The sequence below is a fragment of the Phytophthora cinnamomi genome, assembly GCF_018691715.1.
Source record: "Phytophthora cinnamomi strain GKB4 chromosome Unknown Contig10, whole genome shotgun sequence".
Lineage (NCBI taxonomy): Eukaryota > Oomycota > Peronosporomycetes > Peronosporales > Peronosporaceae > Phytophthora > Phytophthora cinnamomi.
Window position 1 is genome coordinate 312001 of NW_027150943.1, and position 27399 is coordinate 339399.

At 53.0% G+C, this 27399-nt stretch overlaps 1 protein-coding gene across 1 annotated transcript; it reads left to right on the forward strand.

Annotated features, from left to right (window-relative positions):
• Nucleotides 1-17931: 17931 nt before the first annotated feature.
• On the forward strand, nucleotides 17932-24131 carry IUM83_05617 (uncharacterized protein; the record flags this gene model as incomplete). Its single annotated transcript, XM_067929764.1, has 2 exons — nucleotides 17932-18573; nucleotides 23805-24131. 2 exons carry the CDS (start codon nucleotides 17932-17934, stop codon nucleotides 24129-24131), a joined length of 969 nt encoding a protein of 322 aa, XP_067798060.1.
• Between the last annotated feature and the right edge of the window lie 3268 nt (nucleotides 24132-27399).

Genomic DNA, 27399 nt, shown 5'->3' on the forward strand with positions numbered 1-27399 from the left:
AGCAAGTCCTCAGTAGTAGCAACAGTGCTAGCACCTCTTTCTCCTCCGCATGATAGTTCATTTCTGCATCCTTCAATACACGTCCGCAGAAGCGAACAGGGTGTAACTTGTCATCATGCAACTGTAGCAGCGTGGAGCTCAATGCCCACTCATTTGCGAACAGCATGACGTGCACTTCCTTGGTGCGATCGAAGTGGCGGAGTATCGGCGCTGCCGCAACCTTGTCTTGGAGAGCTTGGAAACTCCGGCGGGCAACTGTGAGGTCACCCCCTGGTGCGAAATCGTCTTCTTTGAGCTGGTACAGAGCCGCGCCGTAGACAGCTAAGTCTTGGATGAAGCGGCTGTAGTAATTCAGCGCACCTAGGAAAGACTGCATCCCCTTCTTCGTTCGTGGGAAAGACAGCTTAGTGATCGCGTCCAGCTTCTTCGGATCGGGCCGGATGCCGTCTTTTGACACTTCATGGGACAGGAAGTCAACGCGTCCTTGCACGAAAATACTCTTGGTAAAGCTGACGCTGATCCGGCACTCTTCAAAACGACTGAGGAGCCGATCCAGCGTCGCCAAACAACTGTCGAAGGCTTCGCCACCGAAACAGATATCGTCCACGAAGGATCGCCGGTCGAACACAGGCACCAGCGACGACTCGTCAGCTTCGTTGGTCGTAAACATATCGGCTTCTGGGCTGTTAATGAGTTGAGTAATGGGTTCAGCTGTCTTCGAGTCATCGCGGGCGGCTGCAAACTTGGTTCGAGTCGTCGCTGTAGTGCCTGGTAGGCAAGGTGACGACTCGAGTCGTCGGCAGTGCTCTGCCGAGTCTTCGGCGGCCTTCATCTTTGCTGCAAAGGCGTTCCAGCCGCCCTTCGGTTGCACAAATCCCCACAACGCGTTGTCTATCATCCGTTGGTAGATCATCGGCGCATTCGTGAGACCGAAAGGCATTCGTAGCCACTCGAAGTGCCCCAGAGGGCACACAAATGCCGAAATCTTGCGCGCACGTAGAGTCATTAGGATGGCCCAGAATCCACTGGCCGCGTCGAACGAGCAGAACCACAGGTAAGTCTCCAGGTCCGCGAGCAAGTCGTCGACGAGTGGCATGGCGTACTCCAGGATCGCCGTTGCCGCGTTGACCATCTTGTAATAGATTCAGAGGCGGATATCTTGGCCATTCTTCTTGAGGACAATGACGATTTGCGAGGCCCACGGGCTGTCCGAGATCGCGATGAGCCCTGCCGTGAGCAGTCCTTTGAGTAGTTCGTACAATTTCTTGAGATGCTTGAGCGGGATCCGTCGGGTCCGTTGTTTGATCGGCGCGTGCCCTTGCCCATCGGTGTCGCAGACAACGCCATATGCTGGCGGTGTTAGTGCATTTCCGCTTGCAATCATGATACTTTCATGGCATCGGAGTACTTCAATCAGATTCTCTTGCTGGTTTGCCGACAACTCGGGATTCTTGACGTTAGCGGCCGAGTAGTTGAGTGTCGTCGGCGCCTTTTCCGATAAATCGGGGAGGAATGCTAATTCATGCGCGTAGTCCTCCAGTTCGATGTCCGCCACCGGGTGCTCAGTCATCTCGTCGTTTCTGTCGCCGGTACCTTCCGTGGCCAGTACGCGCATTACTGCTATGAATGTCTGGTCGAGAGTCGTTGAAATGTCTCCGGCTTCTCGGCTGGATGCAGTGTGAGTCACCGGTGGACGCCTCTGCGGATTGTACCCCAGTCCTTGGTCTTCGTCGCGGCGTACCGTCGACTCAGTGGTGTCCCGTCCTGGTCCAGCTGCTTCTGGAGTCATGGCTTCATCGTCAGTCGTCGTCACCCCCGTCGAGTCGCCGGCAGTAACGTCGAGTCGTCGGTGATGTTCCTCCGCTATCCATTCTGAGTCATCCGTCACCGGCGAGTCGTCGGCACTGTCACGTTCACTGTTGACGGGTGGTTTCTCGGCCGAGGCTTCGTCAGGTCGCTGCAGGATACCTTTGGGCGTCGGGTAACTCACTCGTTCCACCGCTGGAGGCTGCTTGGCCAACCATTGTTGGTAGAGTTCAGGCTCCCACTTGAGTAATGTCTTGTCTCGTGCGGCAGCGTATGCGAGTACCTGCCACTCCTTGTACTTTGCGGAATCTAGCCGCACGTAGCCTTCAGTCCTCGGTAGCGACCCAATCGGAACCCAGACTATCACCGGTAAGTGCACCGGACAACTCGCCAGCCTATCCGTGGCGTTGGTAAGTCGAATCCTGACCGGACGTCCTTTGTAGAACCTGGTGACAGTCGGGATGAACGTCTCAGTTCGGCGAATCCAAGGCACGTGAGTCGTCGGCTCGGGTTGTCGCCGCTGTAGTTTGAACTCGTCCCATTCGTGGCCCGGTATTTGCATTGGTTCCGTCGGACCGTACGTGACGTGGCTTCCTTCGGCCTCGTCCATCATGTTTTGAGTCTTGATCAGCGGGATCATTACTTCGTCGGGAAGCTTGGCCGTCGCGTTTAGGAGGTCCAGTCGGATACCGGCCGGGATCATAAAGTCGGACCAAGCGCCACTTCTACCCCCGCGCAGTGATCCATTATCCAGACTTCAAAAACATAAACGCGTTTCCATCCAAGCGTAACTTTCACCTTCGCTCGGCAAGTCGTCATCATCTTCCCTTTGGTGATCCCTTGTACATCCATGCAACGACCATGCCCCACTACTTCGCGGAGCTTCAGTCGCTTGGCAAGTTTCTCCGAGATGACACTGACATTTGCCCCAGTGTCCAGCAATATCCTCGTGCGCGAGTCGTTCACGGCTCCGTTCACCAGTGTCCGCATCCTTACGCGCTTGTCAAATTTCTGCGCCGACCACCATCCCATCCGTTCTCCAGCTAAGAGTCGTACTTCCGGAGCGAGTCGTCGGCTTGAGTCCCCTTGTACTGCGCTTGTCAGCCAGTCTTCGGCGGTATCTCCAACCTCTTCCTTATCGTCTTCTTCACACCATACACCTCCACCGAGGCAGTCGTCTCTCTCCTTTTCCAATTCCGTCGTTTTCATGTCGTTATCTTGTTCAGGCTTCGTCCATTCGCACTCGCCCACAAATGCAAAGATACAATCGGCTTCAATTGCGGGCTCGGCTAACTGTGGCATCCGGATTGGGACCAACCCAGTCGTAGTTGGCGGGCTGCCTAGTTTAAATGGTCCGAAAACAGTAGTTCTTGGAGCCCGGGTGTGAGGTCTTTCTTGTCCACCTTGGACTTGATGATCTTGGTGAATTTCTTGGAACACTTCACATTTTCCAGCGTCGTACACTTGTTTGCACAGCTTGCACCGACGTCGGCAGTAGTGCGCCGATTGATCGAGGCCCCCGCAGACTGCGCACGGCCCATACTGGCGAGGTTTCTCGTCGCGGTAACCGCGGTTCTGGAACCGATTATCCAGGCCTTGGCTGCGCCCCGCTGAGTCACCCCAGGGTTGTCGGTTGGCGGACCGGGCGGACGTGCCTTCAGCGGCAACTCGTCGTTCGTTGTCATTGGCTGCCGCAAGGTAGTGGTCGCTTCCGTCTGACGAATAGCTATCACCCCAGTCTTCGCCGCAACGTTGCGAGTCGTCGCTGCCGTGTTCACTTCCATCTTCGCTGATGCTGTCACCATCATATCTGTGGCGTTTTTGCTGCAACTCGCTCCGCGTGTTCCGCGTGTCCCGTCCATGAAGTTCGGCGACGATGTCGGCGACAGATGCTTCAGCTAGGCTCACGCGAGGCATATTGCGTGAGTCGTCGCGACGACGCTCATAATCTCGTTCGCGTCGGACGCGGCGGTTGCAAGCATCCCGCGAGTCGTCGCGGCGGCGGTCATCACGTCGGCGAGTGTCTTCCGAGCGCTCGTGGTGGCGCGTGTCATCGCGACGTCTGTCATCACGTCGTCGGGAGGCATCCCGAGCTCGGGAGTGAGGCAGCGTCGACTCGCCGAACGAATTGCGCTCGTCAATCTTCAATATCTCTTGGGTCATCTCTTCCAACTCATGTATGTCTGAGATGCGCAGGTGGCACAGGCGCCGTTCGAGTCCTCGGTCGCCGCAAGTCTCGAGGAACCGGTTGACGTGGTCGCGTGCTTTGCGGCCGTTGTTCTCAAACCGAATTCAGGCGTTCCTGGAATAGCCATTGAGCCGGTTTAGGTAGTCGCAAACATGTTCCTTGTCTTCGCGCTTGCCTGAGTAGTAGCGAGTCTCCGCTGACTGGCTGAACTGGGAGCAATAGTATTTGATGAAAGCTTCGCTTAAGAGGCTCCACGTTCGCTTGGTATTCTTGGGCAGTTGTCGGTACCAATGTAGAGCGCCGTCCCGAAGAGTCAGCTCGAAAGGCATGCACCATTCGTTGGGCGATACTCGCGTCCCTTTCATCTCGTAGACAAAGGCGCGAAGCCATTGCATCGAATTCTCGCTCTTGTTCCTGATGCCCGAGAATGCCTTGATCTTCCCTAGTAGGCGATGCGTTGCCACCTCGATCCTCGGAGTCGCGTTAAGTAGCTCAGATTCGGTCACCTAACGGATTTGGCGCAGGTATTCACCCATCTGCGCCCCTCCATCACCGGTGAAGTCCGCTTCTTCGTCCGACGAGTCGTCGGTGGACTGGTAGCGGCGGCTCCTGCTCCGTCCCGAACTGCTTTTCGTGCTCCTGGCTGATTTTGAGTCATCGGTGGTGCGTTCAGCGCGGTCTGAGTAGCCCGTAGTTGGTGGAGTCACCATGTGGGAGTCTTGAAAGTACGGGGATCGCTCCCCCGACGCGCTAAACACTCCTCCGGTGGGTTTTGGCTGGGGTTTTCGAGGATTGCCCTCTTCGGAGTCGTCGGCAGCGGTACGCTAGCCGGGTCGACCACTTCGCGAGCCGCACGAGTCTTCTGCGAGTCGTCCAGAGTGAACGAGTTCACACCGAAGGCTGTGAAGAGTCGCTTCTTCCATTTCCAGAGCTCCGCGCCCGGTTCGGCCGGCACCCAGCACTCCAGAGTCGACGGTGAAGGATGCTCCAGAGGCCGAAACCCCAGTGCTTTCAGAAATCGTTCGGTTTCCTTCACCACTTGTTCGATTGTTATGGAACTCACTGGGCGAGCCAACTCGTGACACAAATCGGCCCAAACCGCTTGGCGAGTCATCGTGGGCTCGAATAGCTCACCCCAGTCGCTCTTCTTCATCTCTTCGTAAAGTCGACCGAGAACCTTATTGGCCGCCGGCGTGTCACCGTTGAGTGGCGGCCGGTTGGCGGAGGTTTGCTCGATCGCTTGAGTCGTCAGGACCTGTGACCTTGAGTCGTCGTCGGCGTCTTCAAAGTCTTCCAAGTCGTCATACGCTGGCCCTGGACCATCCACATCATCCAGTTTATCCGCGAGGTTGCGCGTTACGGAGAGCGTGTCATCGTCAAGCTCAACTGCGAGGTTTCGCGACAACGAACGCGTGCCCGCGCTGCGTCCCGCGGACAGCACTACATCTTCCGGAGTCTCGGGTGTCACCACCGCTGGCGCAGGCGCCTTCTCCTCCAGGTAATCGTCGTAGTCTCCATCCATTTCTTCGTCCTTGGCGTCGGATCCAGTCATCGAGTCGTCGAAGCTGACGATCCGCTCAGCAATCGGGTCGATGTGCGGCGTGATCAGGGCCGCAGTCGAGTCGTCGCCACGAGTTCCGCCAGTCTTTATTGGAGTTGCTGGTACCGCTAAACGTGATCCTTTTCATCCTTTCTTTTCTCCTTTCTTCGTCTTTTTTCTTCTTTTTCTTGTTCTTGTTCTTCTTCTTCTTGGTTGCTCGTAAAGTCGATCGACCTGCAGTAGCACGAAATACAGAAGGTCACACCAATCCCGGGTCGCGGCACCAGTTGTCGTGTAGGAACACTCGCTAATTTATATAAGGCACACTTTCCCCACCAACAACACCCACCAAGTCACCGAAGACTCAATGGGCTTGTTAGGGTTAGAACCTGAAGGCCCAGGAACTTCCCCTTGCACCGGGTTGATGTTTCTCCTGTGTACCGAGCTTCCGCTAGTCGACCGACGGAATACTCAGCGTCACTAGCCACGAGCAAAAGCTAGCACGCTCTCACACACAATATATACCTCGCAGGCCGTCAGAAGGAAAGGTCCCGGCCTGTTACGGCGTGATACGAGGGTGCCGGAGCTATACTCCGGTGGGAAGAAATAAATGGAGTGCGCTCTCGCTCCTCCAGTTCCTGGCGACGACTCGTCGCTACCAATACACCGGCCACTAACACTTGGCCCTGCTAGGGATGAACACACGCTACACTAGTAGATGTGCCCACCGACAGTCATAATCCTACCTACCACGTTTACCTTGAGCTGCAGGTCGTTCACTGCAGGTCGTTCACTGCAGGCACCGGTGTCGCCCTTGCATGGTTGGGAGGAAAAGCTGTTCTGTTATTGTTGCCCGAAGGCTTATCTTGTCTTCTCTTAAGTTTCCTATCGATCAATACAAATATCAAGTATAAACGCGTCCGGTTTTGACCGCCAGTTGTAACTCACGACTCTTCGGCGCTTTCTCTGCGACGTGGCGGCGTTACCGACGACTCAAACGGCCGCTGAAACGCCACCGACGACTCGGGACAGGCGCCGATGACTCATAGGTTCGGATCTTGTCAGTAGGTTCGCACCGTACTTAGCGAGCTGCAACCGCCCGCTCTTGACTTGGGATCGTCGACGAGTCATCGTCACCGGCCTCTTTAGACCAAACAGCGATCGGGGAGTTTGGTCCAATGACTGGCGATGGGTTGTGACTTGCCAGTTAGCGCCGGCGCCTCGAGTCTTCTTCGCCCCTCGTCCCGCCTTTGGGTTTTGGCTTCGGCTTCATTTCCCGATACCACATCAGCAATACGGCAACCCTCACCATCCGTCCAACTGGAGTGAGAAGAATTTTGTGCTTGCTATTCCAATCCAGGAGTCCCCAGTTACGCTTTACAATGCCAAACAACCACTCGATCGAAACACGAACTTTGCTCATGATCACGTTGAAATCTCTTTCATTTCTGCTCAAATCCACGCCACGGACAGGACTCGTCAATCGGTCACTAACACCATAGGCTGGATCACCATACATTACTGCAGTGATACTCTGTAGAGCAGGATTATCCATTAGATAGACTAGCAGGCCACTCTCCTTGAGCATTGTGGAGTCATGACGCGTGCCCTCTAGCGGTCCAAAGAACGACATGCATAAACCTAAGCTTACACAAACACATTAGCATAATAATACGACAGCAATTTTCTAGGCATTACTTACGCTTACCGTCCGGCGTACAAACGCCTTGGAAGTTTAAACAATGACGCCGCTTGTGCCCGTTGTAGCACACTTTCTGGAGATTCTCGCCGTCTCCTATTGCTATGTCATTTAGTATGCCATGCACACTTCGACCCCCCCCCCCCTTGCGCTTGCCGGGCCGGCAAATAAAAGCCTTTGTGAAATCAATGAACATTGACACTGCATCAACAAGCCCACCAGTTTTTTTTTTTTTTCAAGATTGCTTGGACGTATTCTTCGTGATGTGCTGTGTACACAGCGTCGTGAAAAAATAGGATGCTGCCCCATTGTTTATCACAAAAGCAATCTGTCAAAGAGTTCGTTAGAAAACTAGCCGATGTATGAGGCAGGTGAGCAAAACGTACAAAGGTCTGTGATAATGCAGCTACACGATGCATCTGATCGCTCAAACAGCTTGCGAATTCTAGACAACTTTCCAGGATAAGAGAGGCGGTAGCAAAGCATTGTCAACGCCTCTTTCCCTAGGATGCGATCCCCAGCGCCCGAGAAGAATACATGAGGAATCAGCATCGCACTAGATAGCTCGAATAGTTGTGTACAAGTGAAGGGATAGTAATTGAGAGCGTCTCGATCTGGATATGACGTCAAATCAACGCGAACATTGGGCACGAGAGGATACTCGACGGTAAAGTAAGTTCCTGCGTGCCATGCTGCGATCGCGGCGTCCTCGATGTCATTCAGCTCGCGGAGGAGGCCGATAGCATCCGAACGTGGTGCGATCTCTGGGTTCATTCGTGTCAGGAATGGAATCTCTGTCTGCAACCCTTCAGGCGATGATGATCGTTGTGGATCCGCTAAACGATAAACCAGATCGCTTCGAAAGCAAAAATGCCTGGTTATCGTTTAGAGGATAGCGTATGTTCCCGTAAACGCTAAGCCGTAAACGAAAAGACCCCGAAAGGTCGCTAATGTCCTCGGACCCGGCTGTGTACCATGCGACAAGCTCTGAGCCGGAATTCGATTGTGTTCCGCGGAACGAAGTGCGAAGAAACCTAGGATGGGCCCTTTAGGCTTGGAAGACCGCATTGAAATGAGAAACCCTGAGCACGGATCTCCGTCCAAGCCACTCCCATCCCTCAGCGGGTTGACACAAAGAGGAACGTCGAAAACGCCTGCACCAACGTATCGTGTATGGTGTCCCGCCTCGCCTAGGTTTTAAACGCACACAGATTTCGTGCACTCGGAGCCCAGAGATTCCCGTGAAGCCAAGTGCACAGTGCCCAGACAGCTGGCCACCCGAGCCAGGCCCTGACAAGCGTCACGCTACAGCGTGGAGTCATCCTACCGTTGACCGCAGAGCCCCAGGCAAGGCAGAGCCCCTGAGTGCACGTTATCCCTTGTAACGGGGTTACACACACAAGTGACAACAGTCACTTGTGCATGACAATTGTCGCTTATGGTTTAACAGATAAATATCTGTTAAAAGTTTTAGATACTTCCTCACCTTGGTGTAAGTCACACCAATGGATACATTGAAGTGGACCACCACAATGAGTGGTCCACACCTACCCAAATATCCTATTGGTAGAAAGCAGCATCTTTCTACCAATTAGAGACGTGCATATTGGCGGAGCTCTGACAGCCAGCCGCTGCCAACCCTTTCATAGATGATAAACAGTTTTTAGCAGATTTTAGAGGAAGATCAATTTACAAACAATACAGTTCTCATTTCACCTTAAACTAGCTGCTTGGTGTTTTATTTGATTTATATTATACTTGTGGACTCCAGTATAATTAATTCAAATTATTAATAAATTACTACGCTTCCTCATACACGTAGCGCGACGTGTAAGCTAAGGTAGTGAGCCAAAGTAGGTCCACTAGAAGTAGGCCCACGACCGACTACGTGACGTTCGTACAGGGTGTACGAACGCGGAGCCGAGAACCCCATGAGCACGGAGATGCATGGAGAGCTCCAACACGCCTGCAACGCATGTTGCACGCGCTGACTGCCCCCATCTGTCGGATCCAGAGTGGGAGGCCCTCCAACGACTGTCAACAGTCATTGGGGAGGCGGCGATAGCTACGATGCTGCGTACGCTATCGCCGACAGAGCAACACGGTGTTGCTCTGGGGTTCATCATGAAGGAGCAGCGCGATGCTGTTTCCTCAGCGACGGCGTCGTTGGGGACGACACCGCGTGCTCAGTCATTGAAACTGTGTGTAAGCAACTACGTGGGAAGAGAGGGTGAGCCTCTCGTCCGATGGCTTGTCGAACTTGACACAGCCATTGCGGCTCGACGTACCGTCGACCCGTTGTCAAAGGTTGCGTTCGCCATGTCATGTCTTGGCGGACGAGCGAGGAGTTGGGCGTACGGACGCCGACTCTCTGATCCTACGTGCTTTAGCACGTACGAAATATTCAAATAGGACATCAGACAACCCTTTGAGCCCCCGCAAAATGAGTTTCGGTCGAGGACAGAATTCCCCGACCTGCAGCAGGGCAAGCATGACGTCCATGCTTACGCGCAACGTGCACGGTACTTGGTCTCGAACATCGTGACCAACCCGATAGACGAGGCGACTAAAGTCGTCACGTTCATGAAGGGACTGAGAGATGGACCTGTGAAGACCTATCTCTTCCGAGAGTACCCGAGTACTCTCGAAGCTGCGATTACTCCCGCAATGCAAGAAGAGTTTAGCCTGCGGCAGGCTAAACTGCATGTAAACGTACCGAGGCCGCAACCGCGCCCGGTAGTGAGCACGGGAGGTCCGGAACCAATGGACCTCTCGAACGCAACAACTGCTGGTTACCAGCAGCAGGGAGGCAACGTGCGATGCTTCCGTTGCGGAAGGATCGGTCACTTTGCACGGGAATGCACAGCTCCCATGTCCCCTGGAGGTGGCCGTCGTGACGATGCTAGGTATCGCCGCGGACCAACAAAAAACGCGAACATCCAGTAGGCGCGGGGCGCCGTACTGGTAATGCAGCCACGCGTGCCGACATCGGGCACGCGACACTGAGGACTGCAGCCCCCAGTGAGAACAGATCTCGCTGCAAGAAGCAAGATGACAGGCCGAACCTGGTAATCTAGAAAGTAACGTCGAAGAGAGCGAGCGACTCTCTTCGCGCTGTGGTAGATTCGGGCGCGTCGAATAACTTTGTTCGACTGCGGAGTTTACCGAGTCTTGACTTCGAGGAGGTAAAGGTACCTCGAAGTCTTCTGGAAGTTCGATTGGCAACAGGTGCCATCGTGAAGACCGAGAAGCGCGTCGTGAACGTGCGCTTCTCGTACAAACAACGGGTGTTTGTCGAACACTTTATCGTCCTGGACCTGGATGATAAATTCGACGTTGTTATGGACATGCCGTGCAAGCCACGGCATGATCCGGTAATTGACTGGAAGAAGCGCACGAGCGTGCGCTTCGGTCGCGACTGCGAAACAGAGAGCGATGGCCCTGTTACCGCGGCGCATGCACCAGCAGGTGCGCGCGACTCGCCAGTCGAGACAGCGCTTAATGCCGCTGTCCCGGGGTGCCCGAGGGGTGCGCGGGGATGCGCACAAGTGGGATCCACTTCGGCGGTGCTGCCGACGTCGGAAGGAAAAGATGTGTCGGTTCCGGGAACCAACACTCGCGTTCAAGTACGCAGGGGACAGTCCCTGACTCGAAGAGGTCAGGTCGACGACGACGCGTCGACTTCGGGAGTCGACGCACCCTCGGTGATGAGGGGCTCCGCCAATAACTGGCGTCGAGGTGACAAAGGCGTGTCAACTCCGGGAGGTGACGCTGCAAACAGTGCGGACGGTTGCAAACGTACCGCACTGACGCAATTTGTATGCTGTCGTGCAGCCGGGTTGCACGAAGAAACATGCGTTCAAGCTGGGCTTGATACCGCGCGCCCGCGGACAGGGTCCGCCGGCGAACAACCATCCATGGTCGGGCCTGGACCAGAAGAACCACCGTGCGGAGCCCGGCTCAGCACAACAAGAAGACGGCGCATGCGAAGAACGCTGCGCAAGTCTCAGTCCGGGACCGAGACGCTACAAGAACTGTCTGCCGGGCACACAGAGGCGGTGACGCCGGGCGTCGAGACGCTGAACGTCTCGACGCGTACCGATACTGGATCCCAGTATCAGGAAATGGAACTCGCTAATCCTCCGACGAGGGCGTCGGGGTTGACTTCGCTTCCTGCTCATGGCTGGAAGCGCTTCACGCGCGACTTGCACGATGGATGCATTGAGCAAGTCTGCGTTCTTTCGGACAGCGAAAGAACCGAGAGCGAGAGCGAAGAGCTGAGGCAGCTCTTCATGGGGAGTACCACTGAGAGTGAAGACACTCTCAGTGCGAAGACGAAGCGAGAGCGCTTCGAGGAACAAGGCTGGGACTCGATGAAGTCGAGTCCCTATTACGAATTGTTGAGGGAGTACAAAGACGTACTCCCGGAAGAGATTCCTGCGGAGCTTCCGCAGGATAAGGGCATTCAGCACGAGATGGATCTCGTGCCGGGCACGAAGTATTGTGTTACGCGGCAGTGGCCACTGCCGCGAGATCAAGTGGATGCGATCGACGACTTCTTTGAAAGTCGTCGCAAAGCTGGACAAGTACGGGAATCGAAGTCCCCGCACAGTGCTCCGACGTTCTGTGTCAAAAAGCCACAGGGCGGATGGCGCATCGTTCATGCCTACCTCAAGCTGAACGATGCGACGGTACCGGCGCAGACGCCGATACCGCGAAAAGATGTTATCATCTATTCGATGGCCGGGAGCGCCGTTTACAGTGCTCTCGACTTGCGAGATGGATTCTATCAGATCCTAATGCGCGAGAGCGATATCCCTCTCACGGCAGTGAGCACGCCAAGCGGCATGCTCTGGGAATGGCTAGTAATGCCACAGGGGCTTAAAAATGCCCCTGCGACCTTCAACAGGTGCGTGACGCACTTCTTGCGCTCGGTGCGCGACTTCGCACCGAGCTACTTCGATGATGTGTTCATCCACAGCCGAGCTGTGGACGGGAAGACCGACGTAGAGATGCACAGGGTGCATCTCCGGAAGCTACTTGAGCTTATGCGAAAGCGTAAGCTCTACGCGAACCTGAAGAAGTGTATCTTCGGGGCAAGCGAGATACCCGTCCTCGGGTGTCTCGTAGGGAAAAACGGTGTTCGCCCTGACCCGGAAAAGGTCAGAGTGATAAATGAATGGCCAACGCCTTCAAGTGTCAAGGAACTGAGACGATTCCTTGGCTTGGCCACGTACTTGTGCAAGTACGTGGAGGATTACGCGGGCAAGATCCACCCGCTGTCACAACTTCTTAAGAAGGAAGCTGTGTGGAATTGGACAACCGATTACCAAAAGGCATTCGATGCAGCCAAGCGGGGCTTGACTGAGGCACCGATCTTGGCAGTGGCTGACCAAGACCGTCCATTCCACGTCGTATGTGAGGCATCCGATTTCGCAATCGGATACGCGTTGATGCAGAACGATCACGAGGGCCGTGATCGTGTCGTCTACTACCAATCGCGTCAGCTGAAGCCAGCTGAGCGCAACTATCCGATACATGACAAGGAACACCTTGCCATGAAATACGCACTCGCAAAGTTCCGAGTGTATTTGCTTGGAAGTAAACCATTCGTGGTCTACACCGACCATGCATCACTGCGCACCGCAGTGAAGTCGCCACACATATCACAAAGAATGGCGAGATGCCTCTCATTCTTTGCAGAGTATAACTCCCGGGTCGAATATAAACCCGGAAGATTGAATGTAGTGGCCGACGCGTTATCACGTCGGCCGGACTACGCAGAAGCTGCTGACGTCAATGACATTGACGTCATGCGATCGAACTCACCCACGTCGTCTCTGCTGGACGACGTGGAGGCCGCGTAGGTGCACAACGCGGACGCCAAGCACTCGCTGGTCTCTGGTACAGCGCCTTCTGACAAGTCCCGTCAGAAGCTGCTCAAGCACCTTCGTGCGCGTGCACACCGATATCGGGTGCACGAAGGACTGCTTCTTTATAACGCAGTCGACGACAACGCGGACCGCGTTGTCGTGCCGAACGATCATGACCTGCGACTCAGGAACATGTACGAATATCACGATGCCCCGACTGCGGGACATCTCGGACGTGAGAAGACTTACGTCCTTCTCACGCGCGACTTCTACTGGCACCACCAGTATAAGTGGGCGCGCAAGTACATCCGTGCTTGCGAGGTATGCCAACGCGTAAAGCCTGCGCCATTCGCGCAGGCTCCGTTACAATCACTACCGACTCCGTCGGAGTGTTGGAAGTCCATGTCTTTGGACTTCATCTTTGGTCTTCCCCCAGACAGCGGAGGGAATACCGGTGTAGTGGTCTCTGTCGACCGCTTCAGCAAGATGGTACATCTTGCTGCGGTGCCGGCAGAAGTGACTGCGAAGCAGACGGCCCGTCTGTTCGTCGACATGGTGTTCAAACACCATGGCATGCCGTCCGACATCGTGTCGGACAGAGATCCGCGCTTCACAGCGCACTTGTGGCGAGAAGTGTTTACACTTCTTGGGAGCCAGCTTTCCATGTCGACTGCGGACCATCCGCAGACGGACGGCCAAACCGAGCGCGTGAACCGCGTGCTCGTCGACATTCTGAAGAGCTACGCTCACTCGTTCCAATACTGGAGCGAGTGTTTGTTGATGGCGGAGTTTGCCATCAACAACTCGGTGCATGCCTCGACCGGGTATACACCGTTTTATGTGAATGCCATGCGGCATCCCCGTCTGCCGAGTTTACTCGGAGTGGTGGCTCCCACTTTAAGTGGGGGAGGATCTACGACTGCAACACAGCAGTCGCAAAAAGCCGCTGACACCTGCACAGTGTCAGACGCGACAACAAGAAACAAGACAACCAGGTCTGCGCGGGGCGCAGACCTTGGCAGGAAGAACCAAGGGTCAACGCAGGGTACTGACCCCCAGAACAAGAAAAACGAGTCTGTGCAGAGCACAGACTCCACAAGGGACAAGGGCCAGGAGTCTGCGCAGGGCGCAGACACCGCGAAGAACAATGCAGAGGCCGGGCCCCTTGCGGAGAGCGAGCTGAACGAGTTCAGCTCGGATGCGATTGACTTCATCAATAAAAGACAAGCCGTACTTCAGTTTGTCCAGGACACGATTGCAGCTTCTGTTGATCAACAGAAGCTGAACGCAGACAATGCGGGCAGAGGCAACACAAATGAATTTAAAGTTGGTTCATTAGTTTTGTTAGCTACACAAAACCTGCCTAGACATGCGGTTTCGGATTTCCGAGCAAGCTTACTTGCTCCGCGCTTCATCGGGCCATTCACGGTGATGGCACGCCACGGTGACGCATACACGCTAGACATACCGTCTAGCATGCGGCTTCACCCGACATTTTATGTCGGACGGTTAAAGCCATACCTCCAGTACGAGCCAAGTGGCTCATCTGACCCGAAGAAACAGACTCGGCAGGGGAAACCCTCCTCTCCAGCGCGACTACGCGCTGGAGCAGTTAATACATTCGGGCCTACAGCTCGACCGGCACGTTCAAGGTGGTCTGGGAGACCGCCACAGCCGGGACACGATGGTACAGAGCGGCAACCTCCGCGCTCTGAGGGTACTGCACGACCGTCACCTGGTCGTGGAGGGACACGAGAGGAAGGTCAACATGGCGTTGACCATCGGGGCATGTTTCCACCACCTCCGCCTCCGCTGCGAGACGCACGCGGAGAAATTCGCTGGATCGTCCAGCGAATTGTTGATCACAAGAAAAAAAATCCGAGGTCCGGATTGTTTTCGTATTCGCTGGAGAGGTTTCCCTCCCCAACACGACACGTGGGAACCACGGAACGTCCTGATGGAAGACGTTCCGGACATGGTGAAGGAATACGAAACCCAACACGCACTACCAGCAAGAAGGTAGTGCGAGCGCTGTAGTAATCTACAACGCCTGACGACTCGCGTGCTAGATAATTAGCACGGAGATCATTGAAGCTTTCAGGTATACATATAGTATACCTGTTGTGGTCGCGGTTGCTAATACGCACCGCCACCTGGACGAAGAGTGCGCACGGCGCACGGACACCAGCCTCCACCGCAACAGCGTGAAGTTGCTAATACTTGCCTCGCTTCGTGAAGGACTCGAAGTGCTTTGGCGCTTGCTTAACCGATCACGGTAAGCAACATAAATTTGCTTAGCGATGTCGACGCACAGACGCGGTCGACATCGAAGAATCGTACACAGATACTGCGTTGTCTGTTCCCGTGGTAGCGGCGCACCTCGCCCTGCCCCGCATGGTACTCAGCAACAGAGAACTTACCCTCTGTTGCAATGGCAGTCTTCAGCTTGGTCGTGCTCATTGCGGATGAGAACGGATCTCCCCAACACAAACAATTGACAAGCAGTCAATATTAATTGTCGTGTCGAGACCGACACGTCTAAGCTTAACGGGGGGATGGTGTAACGGGGTTACACACACAAAACAGTCACTTGTGCGTGACAATAGTCATTTATGGTTTAACAGATAAATATCTGTTAAAGGTTTTAGATACTTCCTCACCTTGGTGTAAGTCACACCAATGGATACATTGAAGTGGACCACCACAATGAGTGGTCCACACCTACCCAAATATCCTTTTGGTAGAAAGCAGCATCTTTCTACCAATTAGAGACGTGCATATTGGCGGGGCTCTGACAGCCAGCCGCTGTCAACACCTTTCATAGATGATAAACAGTTTTAGCAGATTTAGGAGGAAGATCAATTTACAAACAATACAGTTCTCATTTCACCTTAAACTAGCTGCTTGGTGTTTTATTTGATTTATATTATACTTGTGGACTCCAGTATAATTAATTCAAATTATTAATAAACTCCTACGCTTCCTCATACACGTAGCGCGACGTGTAAGCTAAGGTAGTGAGCCAAAGTAGGCCCACTACATCCCTGAACGCAGATTTCGGATACAGTTGCGTTGAAGGATGGCTGACTATGAAGCTCAGTATCAAGTATGTGCGGACTCGTGGAACCTTGCCCGCAGTTGGGTACGAAGCCCCCGAGAAGCCAGTCACGAACAACGATACGTATCTTGAAGCTGTGCAAGATCCAGCCCGGATGTGTCGACGTCAACAGCTGGCCAGTCTAATCAAGCCAAGACGGATATAATGAAGTCAAGGCAAAAACGGTTGGTATATTCAAGTCAAGACAAGCTACCCCAGTATAATCAAATCAAGCTTTTCGCCAGACGCACGACGATGAACATAGAAGAACACCAAAGAAGGATACCTTTACATACCCCTAGTGATAGTCTAACATATAACAAACAGAGAGTTCGTTTTACCCCCTACTGCGCAAGTGGAAGCAAGTGCCAGCCAGGAATCGGGTCCGCTGATCACCAAGGACAAGGTCAGCGCGGAGCTCCCCACATACTCAAGTCCAATTACGTGGGGATCAGGTGCTCCGGCGCTGAAGTGATCCGTGTATTCCATATCCCAGTTGGGCCCACTGCGTGTAGGTAAGAGTGGTTACCCATTTCATGTTCACAAGGTTATCTCGGGTGGTTAGTTAGCAATCACCCCCGGGAATAGTTGATCGACTGCGTACAAAGAGCGATTGTATTTGGTTTGTATATATCTCGCTTCGGAGAGTGGTGCGCGTGAAGGAAGAAGCGTATTAGGCTGACCAGTGCCTTGAACGTTGATAGTTGACAGGTGTACGACCCACCGCCCGAGGGTCTAAGAATAAGTGGCGGCTGTTTGTTTGTGTATAACTCTGTATTTGTATTGGTTATCCGGAAGGGTGTATATTCTGTGGTTCAAACTCGTGGTAGCAACCCTAACTCCTGCACTGCTTCGACCTCTCGGCCATTTGGATAGTGCGTTCAAGTCAGTGAACGTTTCGCCTGACTGGTCAAGGCCTCCAAACCACCAAACAACTCACCCGGTGACCTATCCAGGCTCCCCGAAGATAAACGACACCGACAGGGAACTCATAAGGTGACACGCCACCCTCGTCCGCGGCCCCCCGTAACCTGCGTTTAAGGCTTAAGGGGCTGCGTCAAGGGTTTACCTTCCCGAGAAGTGCATTTACCCACTTCTCCGGGCTGGCCACCGTACACCTGGGCGAGTCGGGTTTCACCGGCCTCGCCACAGCTGGTGCGCGTGCCCGGATTTCGGGTCCTCGGATTTCACCGAGTTGATTTTACATTTGTAGGAATTGATTAGTTGGGCTTCGTTAAGTATTTGACGATTTCTATGGCGGGTGGACGAAGCAAGAAGGATGAAGGGCGCGGTGACGGAGGTCGTGGTGAGGCGACGCGTCAGTCGCGCGCTAGGACTGCCGGCCGCAGAGCACAAGGACCTGGATGTTATCAACCGGGAAGCGTAGGCAAGGGCGGAAGGCACAGCGGGATGCGAAGGCGGCCGAAGCGAAAGCCAAGTCGACTGAACCTGCTACTCAAGACGACCAAGCGTCGACGGAGGTGGCCGGTGAAGGAGACTTGCGTTCGGAGTCCAACGCTGAACCCGTCCCGGAGCAGGCTCAGGCGACTGGGTCTCCGCAGGCGTCTGAGGGAGGCGCCGATGTGGGTGAGCCTCCGGCTGGAGATCGAGTTTCGGACTCTCCGCAACCGGAACAAGAAGTGGAGACGGCTAAAGATATGGTCAAGATCGAGGTCATCGAGGTTGAAGACTCGGATGCTGAAGTGCGTTCATCGCGTGGAGGGGCGGATGCACCTTTACGCCCGCCGCGGAGTTCAACTACTCCAGCTCCGTCTTCGTCGCAGAGTCAAGTCCCCGGACCCGAAGTGTTTGCCGCGAGGTGCCACTCCAGTCCCGACACCTCGAAGCTCCGACGTTGTTCCAAGTTCGAGCGCAAGTGGTGACAAGACTCAGCTTGATAAGACGGCGGCGAAGAACTTTGTGGCGCGCCAGGTGTACCTCTGGGAGCAGATGCGTTCTGGACGCATCGTCCCGCCTTCAGTGGAGCATGCTTGGCCGACGCCGAGGCCCGACTTTTCAGCCTGGATGGAGGCTGCGATGGCAACCTCGGACTACTTACGACGTCGAGCAACTCTAGAGAATCGCGATGCCGCTTGGATTGCCGAGCTGCGTTCTGAGTGTAGAGTGCTGAGCGTCGCTCAAGACCTGACCGCTGTGGCCATCCCTCCAAGCATCATGGCTTCGAGAGAATGCGCGGCCGTGTGGGAGACTCTCTTCTTCGAAGCTGGTTTTGAGTTCATCAACGCTGTTCCAGAATGGTTCATGACGCACGCGTCCAAGATCAACGCGGTGAATGTGCTCACAGTTGTCGAGGAATTCCAGCAACTACTGACCGTCGAGCTTATCGAGTGGAAACAACTCGCAGCTGGAGTGCCATTCAAGTTTGTCCAAGCCTTGAGTGCGGGATACCAATCATTCAGGACGTTATCAAACGTGTTTCGCCACTTCAACCGGACACAGCTGGTATCTCGGTGGTCGTATCATCTGATTGGTTTGCCCCAGCCTGTTTCTCGTGAGCTAGTGCACTTCAAGCCTCGGACGCACGATCATTCACACTCCACTTAGCGTCGGTTACTAAACAAGGTTCGCCCGAGGATTAGAACCTGGTGGCAGCGGCTCAACAGGGCTCCGGGTACTACTCGTAGTTTCATCGCACACCGGTTTTCCGAGCCACCACTCCATAAGCCTAGGTCACTCCGCATAATCATCTATTAGCGTTCATTCTTGCTGTATAGTTACTTCCTGTGACTCCAAAGCAGTGTCAACCATCCACATTCCAGTTTTCCAAACTCTTCTCGTCATGATTCGTCCAATCAACATGAAATATGCAATTCAAATTCAGTAAAATTCTTCGTCTGTCACTGCAGGCTGAATCAACCCCGCAGGTAGTTCAAACATCAATTGCCACAGCAGCTAGCCCTCGTCTGCGACCTGAACTTTCTGTAATCGTCAACTCCGTGGATACATGTGTGTAGCCATGATCAGAGCATCACCCAAAGAATTACCAATTCCCATGTCGATACATCATCTCACGCTAATACCCCAAATACTCGGACATTTTACCCCGGTCCCAGTTGGACCAAACGTGCGTCACAGCCCCGAGTAAAAGCTTCGGCCGCGCTTCTGGAGCAATGTTATCTACCTCCGGTCCTAAGGGAAGATTGTCCGACGTTTCGTTCTCCGTACTTAGTATAGGAGTCAACTTGCGTCGTGCGTGGTACTTGGCTTCACAACGTGATTGAGCCACTTCCGCGTCATTCGCCTTGTCGAGTAGTGACTTCGCGACTAGCGACCGACACTTCATCAGTAAACTTGTTGTAGTCACGGGGATATGCACCAGCTTCGTTCAAATCCCCGATTGGATCAAAATCGTCATCGTTATACAGTAGTTCACCTCTGCACACCACCGCCAGTATTTGCAACGCTTCTTCTTCAGTCCAATCGTCGAGGGTCCCCTCCGCGCGGCTGAAATCATTATTATTCGCTGTTGGTACGTCGAATGTGGCACTATCTTCGTTCGAATCCTTTGAGGGTACATGAGCGTCATCAGCGTGATCCCTGTCAACGCTGATCACCACGGCCGAGGGTTGTAATACCCCCAGTTCGTGTAAACCATCGGAGAGTCCCTTCATAATCTTGCTCCGAGCCAGGTAGTAGTGACCCGTCGCTGCGATGCCTCGGAGTGATTTCTCTTTAGGCGCCATCCTGGAGATTGAACCCTCGGTCGCGTAGCCATTATGTTCTTTATCACATATTTCATCAATTTCATCGTCACCGAGGCTTGCGACTGCGTCCTCTCCGTTTATCAAAGGTTTAACATAATAGCCACCGCACTCACTCGTCATTTCATCAGGCCGTTTGCTTTCACCTGTGAACGCGAACAGGTAGTCCGCATCAACAGCAGGTCAGCCAACTGTGGCAGCCCGATTGGAACCAACCCTGTTTCAGTTGGCGGAATGTATAATTTAAATTATCCTCATACACCAAGCTGTGTAGCTCTGGGGAGAGATCTTGCTTGTCGACCTTTGACTTGAGGAGTGTGATGAGATCGTGAAGGGCTTTGCGTTTTTCAACTCCATGGAATAGTTTACATACCTAGCACCGTCGATTACAGAGTGGTGCTGGGTGAGGCGGGTTATCACGCGCCGAACCTGGCCCATACAAATCATGATAGCCTCGGTCTGGGTCGGACGGGTTGCTCCAACTCTCGAAGTGTCGGTTAGTAGGCCGAGCGAAGGTTTTGTCGGTGGTGGTCTTGCGCCCCAACTCGTTCGTAATAGCCACGATTCCATATTCTTCATCAGAACCATAACCTCCTTCTGAACGCTCGTCCGAGTATTGATCACCTTCGTACTGCCGTTCATTGCTATTGTAACCCTCGGTGGTGTCTGCCCCGTGTCGGCGATAGTACAAGGCATCGCCTTGTGACCCGACCAAACTTTCGTTGTTCCATGCGGCGACTTCATCTGCCAGGGCGTCCTCAAGGGAAATCCTGGATTGGTAATGCGAGTCGTTGTGTCGGCCGCGACGGCGATCATCACGCCGGCGATCACGGTGACAGTTATCACCTTGGTAGTGTCGGTCATTATAACAGCTGCCTCGGTAACCTCAGTCGGCTTGCCATCACTTCGGCAGCCTACGACTTGACTTCTTGGGTGGCATAACGATGAATCACGAGCCGATTTTTGTCGCGGAGACGCAAAATGTCGTTGATCATTTCTTCAAGGACGTGGGTGTCCTTGACCCGGACATGGCACAGACGCCCTTCCAAATCTCAGTCATCACACGTATCGATGAAGTGTTCTACATTGTCATTTGCATCATGCCCGCCGTTCTCAAACTACGAACTGGCTGCGCGTGCGTAGCCATTTAGCCGATTGAGGTAGTCGCACACTTGTTCTTTGTCCAATCGCCTTGCCGAGTAAGTTGGGTTCAACGAGCTACTCACGATTGCAATCATCATACAATGCAAAATTGTCTGCGCCGTGGTCGATCTGCTTGGGATGTACCTTTGTGTCTGACGGCGAACTCGGGTTTATCTACGCGTAGGAGTTCCGTAAATCTTTCGTTGTCCAGATCTCCCACTAACGCTGGGCGTACGATTAGCACGAGCATCGCCGGAACTCCCACTTACATCGGGCGTACGGCGTGCATCAACACTTCCAGTACTAGCACTCCCAGCGCTCCCACTAGTATCAATACCAGCGTCAGGTGATACACTCCCACTATCACCAACACATTGAGGTCCGGCAGGTGATCATCGTAACCGCCGGCCATTGTATCAATAAAACCATCATCATAATCATCGAAATCGCTATCATTATCACTGCTGTCACTGTCACTGTCACTGTAGCCCTCATCGATTGCTGAGTCGTCCTCACGCATCATAAATCTCCTCATCAACCTCCATAGGTTCCGGTTCCTCTGTTGTCACTTCGTCATCGATGTCGATTTGCATATCATCGGGTTGGAGCACACTTCTCACGGGTATGTTCACAACATCGATAGCTGTGGGTAGCTCCACATCTTTCCTGAAGTAAGTTTTATCAACTAAGTCTTTGACATAGTTTGGCTCAGCACTAATATCTTCGTGGAACACCACATCCCGGTGCTGAATCAACTTCCCCGTACGCTAATCGAGTATTCGGTAGCCCAGCGATGACTTCGCGTATCCGAGAAAGAGACCAGGGTCCGCGCGCATATGCAACTAACTTTTCCGTTTCTTCTTCGGAATGTGGTGACTTAATATGCATCCAGAGACGTGTAGATCACTTACTTCACGTTTCTGGCCGTAACGTTTCTCAAACGGGGTAATCCCGTTGAGGGCTTTGGTCGCACTCATGTTATCGACTTCGATCACGTACCCCAACACTTCACCCCACACTCGGAATCGAAGAGCAGCTGCTTCACCAATCGCTCGAACTTTACCCATGAGAGTGCAGTTCAACTTCTCCACCAAACAGTTTTCTTCGGGAGTGTAGCCATTGGTCGTAAGAAGCTTAAATCCATGATCATCAATATATTTCTCGAGAGTTTTTTTTACAAATTCTTTCCCTTGGTCGCTAAAAAAAACCTTGATTTCATCCTCCTTCTCCAGCTTCCGAATTAACTTAATAATATTTGGGGAGGCTTCATCCTTGGACTTCAGTAGGAGGCACCACTTAAATCGCGAAGCTTCATCTTGAATGATCCGGAAATACAAGTTTCCACCAGGTGTGAGCTCACCAACGTAACCCACATCAGACATTATTCGATCAAACCACTGTTTTTTCGCTTTTGGTGCCGTTTGTATGTCATTCGCCGTTGCTTGGCACGCTGACACGCAATACATCGAAACGGAGCCTTGAAATTCCCCAAATTAAGAGATGTCATGCCCTCTACCGTAATCTTCTCAACCATTTTCCTCATTCAAGAGGCGCTTGCGTCGGAGAATGCAACGCAGTGGAAGCGTGCAATGGATGATGAGTACCAGTCCCTCATGCAGAATGAAACGTAGATATTGGTGCCGAGACCGAAGTCAACACGGGTCAATCCTGTAAATGCGCTAAGTTGTATTTGGGTGCTGGCGTTAGAACGGAATGAAAAGGGGATGATTGATAGACATAAGGCAAGACTCGCGATAAAAGGATACAGACAGGAATATGGGATAGACTACTTGGAGACATATTATCCGGTGGTACGGATTGAGTCTGTGAGATTGATCGTGCTTCTAGCTCTACTACTTGGGTTGGATGTTCGGCAAGTCGATTTCATCACAGCGTTTCTGGATAGAGCGTTGAGTGGTGTGAACGTCTATATGGAACAGCCTGAGGGTTACGACGACTGTACCGGGGGAGTGTGTTTGCTGTTATAAGGCCTCTACGGTCTGAAGCAGGCATCACGCATATGGAACCAAGCACTTCGCAAGCACCTGGAAATACTAGGATTTCAGAAATGTACGTTCGATGCTGGAATCTACTGGATGCGAGGTGACAGCAACACCATCTACGTCACAGTCTATGTCGATGACTTGGTGATCGTCGGCAACACTGCGGATCTTTAAAAGGTGGTGCTGAACCTTGGCGGTGAATTCAAGCTTAAGGATTTGGGTCGTGTTAGGCTCCTACTTGGCATGGAGATAAATTACGAACCAGGAAAACTATTATGCATTTCGCAGACGTCCTACATAGAACGGTTGCTAGAGAAGCTTGGTATGACAGAGGCGAGAACAGTGAGATCTCTGCAGATGCAAAACGAGCCGACACTCAAAGTAGATAAGGACCCAGCTTTGATCAACGACCCGAAGCTACCATTTCGCGAAATGGTTGGCTCCTTGCAATACCTGGTGCACTGTACTCGACCGGATTTGGCTAATGCGGTGAGAACGCCTGGGAGATACGGCGGTGCATATATCAAGGAAATTTTCCGGCTGGCTCAACGAACCCTGCGGTGCCTGCGAGATACCAAAGAGCTGGGATTAGTGTATCGCTATGTAGATATTGGAAGTGAAGGTGTGGTAATTGATGCATTTTGCGGATGCGGATCATTCCGGATGCCCAGACACGAGTAAGTCTGTGAGCGGATGGGTGCTGTGCTTGAACGGAATTGCCTGTCACTGGCAGAGCAAGAAGCAGGGCAGTGTAGCTGATGACACATGTGTCGCGGAGTTAATTGCCGCGCACAAGTGCACGAAGGAGATCAAGTGGGTACAACTGCTTTGGAAGGACATTCAGTTGCCACAGAAGAAGCAAGGAACGCTGTTTTGGGATAACCAGAGTGTCATTCACGAGGTGAAAAACAACGACAACTCCCAAAATCAGAAACACCTAGCCAAGAAGACAATAGCTGTTGCGGAATGGGTGGGCCGTGGCAAGCTGGCGCTGGAGTATGTGCCGAGCGCAAAGAATGTTGAGGACGTTTTACCAAGCATTGGGGTCGTGTGTGTTTGAGCGTCTACGTGACAGCCTCAACCTAGAAGATGTCCGAAAAGGTAGGCAGCAGCGCTAATGGTGGATACGTGTGTGTGCGCTGAGGCGTGAAGGGAGGAATGCTGTTGCTTCATCAGCTGGCAAACCAGATTTTATGAGTGCAAGGTGCATTTGTGTTTTCTTTCCGAATGCATGTAGGTTCTTCTACTCGAACACATTCATGGTGTGTATGGGTTTTGCATCCAGAGCGAAGTGGGAGTACGAGACTTGGCTGCTTGCTAGGTCGCTATGGCTGCAGAAACATACGTGCGGAGTGTGTATCCGGCAGATAGATTGAAGTGGTGGTTGTGAGTGGCGGTGACTGCGAGGGAGAATTCCAAATAGAAGTCCGCGGACTTCCTGGAATTGCTCGTGCACGAGTGCGCTCCCACTAAACGGGGACCAGTATAGTCAAAGTAGGTCTGCGGGGGGTTTGACGCTTGCGAAGCTTTCCCCTACACATCAACACTTGAAGAACACGAGTCATTCTTGATTTTCACTTGAACCGAGCATATTGGTGTTTCCTAGCTTACCTTCACGGACGCCACCACGCGACTTAGTCGTTTGTGCAGTCTTGACCTTTGCAGCGCCCACACCGGCGCAGTGCCTTTGAGAGTCTAATTCTCCTAGCCCCGCGTGCTGCGGGTTTGCACTATAGAGGTGGACAGATGCGAGAGCACCATAAGTTGCGGGAATCAGTCCTGCAGGGAGAAAGGCTGACGGCGGGTTGCGCGGTGTGGTTGCTCTCGAGTTGCCCCGCCGCCAGCCAAAACCCAGAGCTTGTATTCCAGAAACGTGTAGTACTGTATACAACTAGAACTTAGATTGTGGAGATATGGCAGCCACTGTTCCGCTGGACAAGCACTGCAAGCATGCGTGCATAGTGAGGGGACCTGGCCACCTCAGCAACCACAATAATCCCATAACATCCATTGGTGACCGCGCTCCACTTGGCTGGGCGCCCTTTCGGAGCCCACGCGTAAAGATAACATGTTCTGGCGAGTACAATGCGCGACTCACTGGAATGCTCGTCACTGGGCCCGCATCCGCAAATACCGCGCGGTCCTGCTGCGCGGGCACCGTTGCTGAGGTACGCTTCCCGGTTTGTATCGAATCGCATTTTAGTGTGTTTATCAGGGATCATTTGGTGTTTATGATATTTTCTCATGCACGGTGCACCGTTCGGGATTGAGGCGCAGATCTTGATCTGGCCAGCTACAGTGAGAACCGCACTTGTACTACAGTAGTTCGGCTCATCAGAAAATCGATCTCATCATCGAACTGTACCCTACAATTCTGTAGCTAGTGTGGTTATACAGTATGATAATAGCGTGATACCGTAATAGCACGGTTCTGTTGAAAGTGTGTTGCACAGGTGCCGAATATTTCTGTATTACTACCACCGATTCAGTGTACCGTAAACTCTTACAACCACACGGGTCTTGGAGGGGGGGGGGGGGGGGGGGGGCTGTGGCACTATATCGAAGAATCGTCATTCTGCAATTTGCTTGCTGGCCCCTAGCAAGTCCGTCCCGACGATGGGACTCAACTGTATCGCAGTCTTGGTTGCTGTTGCTTTCCTGACATCCGCTGATAGCGCGTCGACGTCTACAGTCTCTAAGACTATCGCAAACGGCTTTCAAGCTACCATCATGTCGAGTGCTAAATCTCGCCCATTGCGCCACTACCACCATCAGCAAAGATATCCCTGGTGTCAAGAGAATGCTGAGGGAAGTACCAGACAAGGAAAATGAGGAGAGAATGTTCACCAGTATGATATTGAAAGCTTGGCTTCACGATGTAACACCTCCCAGTTACGTCTTGGTGAAGCTCGAGCTCAACGGGGGAGTGGGCGAGGCTCTTATCGATAAACAATGGGAAAATCTGGTCATGTGTGTGGACACGTTCAACTAGAAGTACCCAAACATCCAAGTGTTATTGGTCAGGACGATCGCCGCGCACTACAGAGAAGATGTAGTGGCGAAAGCTATCATAACTGCGAGGCAGTCAGATAGCACGGAGCATATCGCGACGACGTTGCAGAAGCAACAATTTGAATATTGGTTGAACAACAGAAAATCCGGCGACGACGTTTTCGAGCTTTTCGTAAACCGACAGCAAGTGGGAGCGCATTCAATTCATGTTGATTGTTAGCTAGTCCAGCTCGAGAATGAACGTTGAGCTGGACAAAACCCCTCCGGCGTAGCCGGGCTAACACGAGACATTGCCCCTTGCGTCATGTCGTAGGCGAGTGATCTTGACACCGTGTCGTTCATTCTAGTGTACAACTCGAAAGCATCCGAAGATCACCTTCCAAAGCTTTTACTCGTGAGTCTATCAACGCCAGCGGCGAGCATTGTTGTCGGTCCGCCACTTCACATTGAGTGTGTCCCAAACCAAGAAGGATCAGCTCCGATTGCTGCCCAGCGTTCTTGATTTCGTCTCCCAGCGTTTTTGCACTGAGGATTGTTCTTGGCCAGTGGAGCAGAGTGCGCCTTCGTTATCGAATCGACGCGCGATCTTGACGAGCTCCCAAGCAGCCAAAACATGACAAAGCCAAGGTGAGCCGGACCGGTGGAGAGTTCTTGAGGTCCCCGCACCAGCTTAGTCTGTCTTGCTGCCACGGTAGCGCACAGACACGGCTACCGCTTCGCTGAGTGAGTGAGCAGTGACCCCGTGTCTTGCTATGAGCCGGATATCGTTGACGCGGATGATGTACGGTTTGATGCGTTTGCCGTCGGCAACGTACTCTGAACACCTGAGCAGGAAAAAAAAAGCCGACGACCGCAGCCCCCCATAGCACGCGATCGTGGTTTTTTTCAAAGTTGCACCGTGATCGAATTTCGCTGTGGATTGCAAGGGTGACTGGTTGCTTTTGTCGCGAAGGTGGGGACATCCTTTGCATCCCGCGCACGTCCGGTTTGTGTCCTGCATGGAGACCGACCGGATATCCACGTTCCTTGATATGATGCCTTAAAATATGGCTAACCACGGTCTTTGTAGATAGTGTCTTCCCCGTCTTAGTTGTTGCTGAGTACCAGTAATGGACTGAAAGAGCTGCTGTAATTGCGTTCGTGTCGTAGATTTCTGGTTCATCACTGCTGTGACACGTCCGAGAGCTTTGAGGACCTTTTCGTGAGGCATTGAAATTGTGCAGGATTCAGTATCAAATTCAAGTCCTAGAACTTGCAGCTTCGTTTCCCATGATGAAAACTTTGTTCGTTGATCGATTTGGGGCCGAGCGTAGCTA